The sequence below is a fragment of the Oryx dammah genome, unplaced genomic scaffold, assembly GCF_014754425.2.
Source record: "Oryx dammah isolate SB20612 unplaced genomic scaffold, SCBI_Odam_1.1 HiC_scaffold_3, whole genome shotgun sequence".
Lineage (NCBI taxonomy): Eukaryota > Metazoa > Chordata > Mammalia > Artiodactyla > Bovidae > Oryx > Oryx dammah.
Genome location: NW_024070187.1, coordinates 63294131 through 63299981, shown reverse-complemented (window position 1 = coordinate 63299981; position 5851 = coordinate 63294131). Strand labels below are relative to the sequence as shown.

Sequence of the window (5851 nt, the reverse complement as noted above, 5' to 3'; positions counted from 1 at the left end):
CCTCCACTAGCTTTGTTCATAATGATGCTTCCTAAGCCCCACTTGACTTCACATTCCAGGATGTCTGGCTCTAGGTAAGTGATCATACCATCGTGATTATCTTGGTCATGAAGATCTTTTTTGTACTGTTCTTTTGTGTATCCTTGCTACCTCTTCCTAATATCTTCTGTTTCTGTTAGGTCCATACCATTTCTGTCCTTTATCAAGCCCATCTTTGCATGAAATGTTCCTTTGGTATCCAATTTTCTTGAAGAGACCTCTAGTCTTTCCCATTCTGTTGTTTTCTTCTATTTCTTTGCATTGATCGCTGAGGAAATCTTTCTTATCTCTTCTTGCTATTCTTTGGAACTCTGCATTCAGATGCTTGTATCTTTCCTTTTCTTCTTTGCTTTTCGCTTCTCTTCTTTTCACAGTATTTGTAAGGCCCTCCCCCACCCTTCACCGACAGCCATTTTGCTTTTTTGCATTTCTTTTCCATGGGGATGGTCTAATGCTCTAACAAATCTCAAAATCTTAGTGGTTTAATTCAACATATTGTGTGACAGGTTTAATATGTATTTTTTCATTTTCCTGATTTTCCTTTTCATGTTTAATAGTCACCTGCTTTTCATATACTTGACAAGAGAATATTTTCATTTCATTAGGTTTCTTTCTTTTTTTTTTTTTTTGATGGTTTAGTATGGTTTATTAAGCTGTGCCTTAGTACAGACGCTGGGGCTTGCCCATGGTGCTCTTAATGTACAAGGCCCTGACGTTCTGCCAATTTTTCTTGAGCAATGATACCAGGAAGTTGACAGCTAAGTGGATGTTGTACACAAGCTCATCATCTGTCATCTTCACGTGGCCAACAGCCACTGCCAGACACAGCACCTTCTTCATCTGGAACTTGATCGTGGACTTCACTTCATCAACTTTGGCCACCATGTTCTCATTGTGGGTCAGCAAAGAAGGGAACTTGCCAGCCTTGTTCAGGCCTGGGCCCAGGATTCGGGGGATCTGCTTGATCGGAGACTCTGAAGTCAAAAAGGCATCGTATTTCTTGGCTAGTTTCTTGACCAGTTTCTTATTCTTGTTGAGTTTTTTCAGTGCCTTGATGTCCATGTGGGGGATATCCATAGCCTTGGCCTCATCACAATGCTGCTGGTCCCCCAAGACACACACGGAGAACTTGGGGCAGGGAGTGGACTTAAGCCTGCATTTTGCGGGGGGACAGGATAGGTCACATCCAGCCCTAGGCTACCGAGGCTGAAGGTGAAGGGGTCTGGGACCACTGAGTCTTACCCAGAGCCGTCCACATTCACCAACAGCTAGTCTGGCTTCTCAAACTAGCCGGCGGGCTCGGCCAAAGCCTCCCCACGCCTCCCCTCTTCTTTTAAGACCCAGGGTGGGGGTCCATCCAGCCATGCCTGCACGGAGCAGGGTGTCTGAACTACATGGGCACTTCAGTGCCGCACGTGCCCGGCCACCTCGAGCTCCACTGGAGTCACAAGGGAGGAGACGGGGCAGCGCGGGGGCACTGAAGGCTGGGTGGGATCAGAACAGTGCCAACCTGACGGTGCCGGAGAAACGTTTGTCCTTCTGAGGGTCATAGTTCTTCAGGCTGATTTGAAGCTCCACCATCTCCAAACACTTTCTGCGCTTGTGCTGATTCCCATGCAGGACTTCCCGCACCGTCTCATAGAGGGTGTCGCGGGAGACTTTGCTGCTCATAGTTCCCTACTCCGCGATAACTGGAAAAGAAAGCCATTTCATTAGGTTTCAATGAAAAGCGAATAGCATTCACCTAATTTCAATATCATGTAACTTGAATAATTTTCCATATACAACCTCTAAAACCCTGTGTCTCAAATCAGTTTTTTCTGCATCTACATAACTCTGATGCTAATTGCCATGGGACACAGTCATATCAAGATAAGACCTCTGTCCTCTTATCTCTGTGTTATGATTCTGGATGAATCAGCACAGTGGATGATTGAAGAACTCATGAAAGCCATTTATATATCTGCATAAATTAAATACAGATGGGAAGAAAAGCAAAACATATGCATACATCTTCCCAAAGCCCATCCACATATAACATTAATTCAACTTTCCCCTTACATATCCCCAAATACCTGCTGTCTTTCTAACTTTATACAACAAAAGATGAAATGTGACAGATGGAATCAGAGTATAAAGAGACTAATTTCTTAAAGGGTTGAAAATATCATAAAACATCTTTTACAAGAACATGTAGGTACATTTCTAAGGCCCTCTGTGAGTCTCAGAAGATACTGAAATCGAGCAAGTTCCCTGAGTATTAAGCTTCATTAGGTTCACAGTAAATCCATCTCAAAGCATCTGGAGGTTATCTCATGCCAGGCTTTTAAGTGACTCACATCATTTATGACTATGTGCCATTGGACAGAAATAAGTTCCACCTAGCTGAAAGAGAAATTAGGGAATACAGTTAACACTTGACATACTCTGCCATGGATGAAAATAAAGGTTATGCAAGAACACAAAACTGAGGACAGAGAGGACAAGAGGTGATGTTAGCTAATTAGTATAGTTAGTCCGGGAAACCTGTACAGCCAGTGTGGTTTAGGACTTAGGGTCATAAAACCTTGCTTGGGTTTGAATTGTGGTGGGACTCCATTCTTACTGACAGTGTGACTTTGGAAAAAATTAATATACCTGCCTGTGCCTCAGTCCTTCAACTTAAAAATTTGGATAGTATTAGTACCTGAAGTTCTCAAAACCATATTTTATAGATATTATTCTGTCATACTATTTGCTGTTAACATTATACTATATTAATAATGTTATATTTGAGCAGAGATATGAAGATTCCAAGATAGTGACTCATATGGAAATATGGCAGATAATTTAGATAATATAAAGTGAATAGAAAGAGGCCTGAATCAACTTGTAAAATGTTGGTGATGACAATGAGGACTAAAAATTGATATATTCAATCAATATATTTAGCAAGATGGAAAACACTGGTGTCCTTAACAAGAGCTGTCATAAAATGGTACAGAGGAAGCCTAATTAAAGTAGGTTAGAGAGAATGAGAGGAAATAAATTTGAAATATGAACTATATATTCTCTTTTTAGCTGCTTTACTGTAAATTGGATCACTGAAATAGACTGCTAGAGGTCAAGATACTATTAATTGTTGTTATAGCATAGTTACAGCATAGTTGAATGCTAATGGAAATGATTCATTGGAAATAGAATAAATGCTGATGAAGAGAAAGTGAGGCAATTATAAATTTAGGAAAGGAGGATAAAATCCAGGTCACAAATGAATCACAGAAAAAAGGAGCAAAGGCAGATAAAACATGGGCACAGTTTAGAAGTATGGGAAAAAGGGAGCTTATGGAAGTTCTTTACAATTCTATTTTTTCAGTAAAATAAACAGCAAGGATATTGACTGAGAAAAAAATATGGGAGCAGTGTTGCTAGCAATATGAGTTGCAGAAAAGAATGTGTGAAGTCGATGTCTAAAAAGTTGTGAGGATGAAGAGTCAAGCACAGTGTCTAACACTTTGACATGCATCGGAATCACCCAAAGAGCTTGTCAGAGCACGGATACCCCAGAATTCCATGGGGTATTATGAAATTGATAGACCTGTAATTACACATCTAACTGCAGAATTGACCTGTAATTACATTTCTGCAGTTAGACCTGCAATGACATTTCAAATAAGTTCCCAGACAGTGCTGATCCTATGGATTCAATGACCACAGCTTGAGAAACAACTAAGGAATTTTTGTAGAATTCCTGGACAACAAATACAAGTTATTGGTTATAAATTTAATGTGAGGTTTGTATATTTTTGTTATCATACACAATTGAAAAAAAAAAAAACACTTGTATTTAATCACGATTTGTTCCCTCAATGTCAGGTAAATAGATAACAGGAAGGGGAGCTAGGGGAGCTCTTATATACATAAGAGCTTACACTCCTAGAACATTGATTTTGATTTCAGAAAGACAGAATATGAGAACAGGACAAGGTGAAAGACGTGGAAAACTTTTCACATTTGCAGAAAATATCAATAGTTAACATAATTCACCTAAGACTGCTATCTACAGTCATCCTTACAAGACTGGCTTTAGGTTGGCATCTGGGAGATCAGACTTGCATCATTCCTTGATGGAAGTACTATGGTATATCCTCTTCTGTCCCTAAGCACTTAATGAGGAGGTATGGAGATGAGACAGGAGTTGGAAAGAATCAGTCTTTCTTTCCAAGTTAATTGAGGACTAAACCAACAAAACTATTCATAGAAATTGAAAGGACCTAAAATAATGGAAATCTAATGTCTATAGCTGAAGTAGTCATGGAGGTTTTAACTCAAACTTCCTTCCAAAAAGGAACTCCTTATTCAATGAGTGCTTTTAGCTGACAACCGCCAACTATTAATGCCTTCGGAGTTCACCTCATCTTTCAAAGGATGAATCCATGTTCTTTTTTGTCCAGTCTCAACAACCAATAACTAAACATGTTATATTCGTGTTAAAGCGGAACCTTTTATAAAATGGTTGAAGGAAGCAGAGGAAGAATCTTCTGGTGGTGAAGATGATGATGAAGATGAGAATATTGAGGTGGTGTATTCAAAGACTGCCAGTGTACCGAAAGTGGAAGCTGTAAAGTCTGACAGCAAAGATGATGACATTGACATTGATGCCATTTAAAGGGGTGGGTGCAGCCTAGCTCAACAGTGCAGTGCTGGGAACCTTTTTGCATCGTTGGCCAGAAGTGAAACATGAATGTGCAGAAGCTAAAATGGCTTAACGTCATGCTACACTTTTCTACTAAAAACGGATTGCTGTGAGTGGTCTGTATTTAAACCCAACAAGACATCTAGGGAGTCCATACACATATCAGTGAGCAGGTGTAGTTTGCTTATTTATAGCATGTTTCTTTTTGAAAAATTAGTGGTGGACACATTTGGATCACATTTATACAGTTCTAAAAAATAAAGATTTGATTTTGGTCATTCTTCAGATTTTTGACTCTGAATGGCTTAAGTAAGCTGAAATAATTGGCTCCTTTAAAAATGCTGCACCATCATTTAATCTGATAGGATTGTTGGAGCCTGTTAGATATTAGGTGCTGAGGCTTAAAGAGGTCCTTTAGCAGAATGTGAACATAAACTTATAAATACCTTACTCAGTCATTAGGAAATACATAGTGCTTTTTAATTCTTATCTCTAGTCCCTGAAATTGGCATCTGATAATGTATATCCTTCCTGTGCCAAGGTGGACAGATAATCAAATGACAGTGCAACACCTTTATCTTACTAAGAAGCTAAAATGACTTGAGTGTCCTATAAATTTAAGAGCAGGTTTTGAAACTTGAATTGTGTTTGTTTTTTTAAAAGTCTATACTTGCCCCAAATTGCAGTCTCGAAGTCGTATGCATTGCACGTTGGATGAGCCAGGGGAATTATTACATAAACATAAAAGCATTTTATTATGTGTATGTAGCTGTTGCTTTATACTGAAAGAAAATGGAAATAGGGAGTGATTAAATACTAATAAGCTATGATTTTATTTGAGGGAAATAGGAAAAGATGCAATTAATCTCAAGCGAAAACTGAGCGTAACTTCTCAGCATTTACTCTTGATTCAAATTACAGTTTCAGAATATTTAGACATACTGTATCTTTTGTTCAGTGTGAAGTTTTCCCTGGATACTATGGTTCTTTTTATTTTTGCATTTGGATACATAACTTACGCTTTTTCGGTTTTTGTTGCTATTTTGCCAAAATAATTAACTGTGTCTCAAACTCCCTGCCACAGCCCCCCAAAAATGTGTTATTTAAAAAAAAAAAAAGCTAAAAGCATGTTTCTAA

The 5851-nt window shown here is 38.7% G+C and overlaps 1 protein-coding gene across 1 annotated transcript; it reads right to left on the bottom strand.

Annotated features, from left to right (window-relative positions):
- Positions 1–653: 653 nt before the first annotated feature.
- On the bottom strand, positions 654–1720 carry LOC120862083 (60S ribosomal protein L10a-like). Its single transcript, XM_040238137.1, has 2 exons — positions 1550–1720; positions 654–1192 (listed from the first exon to the last, which is right to left on the bottom strand). Exons 1-2 carry the CDS (start codon positions 1708–1710, stop codon positions 700–702), a joined length of 654 nt encoding a protein of 217 aa, XP_040094071.1. The 5' UTR covers positions 1711–1720; the 3' UTR covers positions 654–699.
- Between the last annotated feature and the right edge of the window lie 4131 nt (positions 1721–5851).

Coding starts and splice junctions, on each gene's coding strand:
- LOC120862083 (XM_040238137.1), bottom strand. CDS start 1,710: ATGAGCAGCAAAGTCTCCCGCGACACCCTCTATGAGACGGTGCGGGAA. Junction 1,193..1,549: donor CGTTTCTCCGGCACCGTCAG/GTTGGCACTGTT, acceptor CGCAAAATGCAG/GCTTAAGTCCACTCCCTGCC.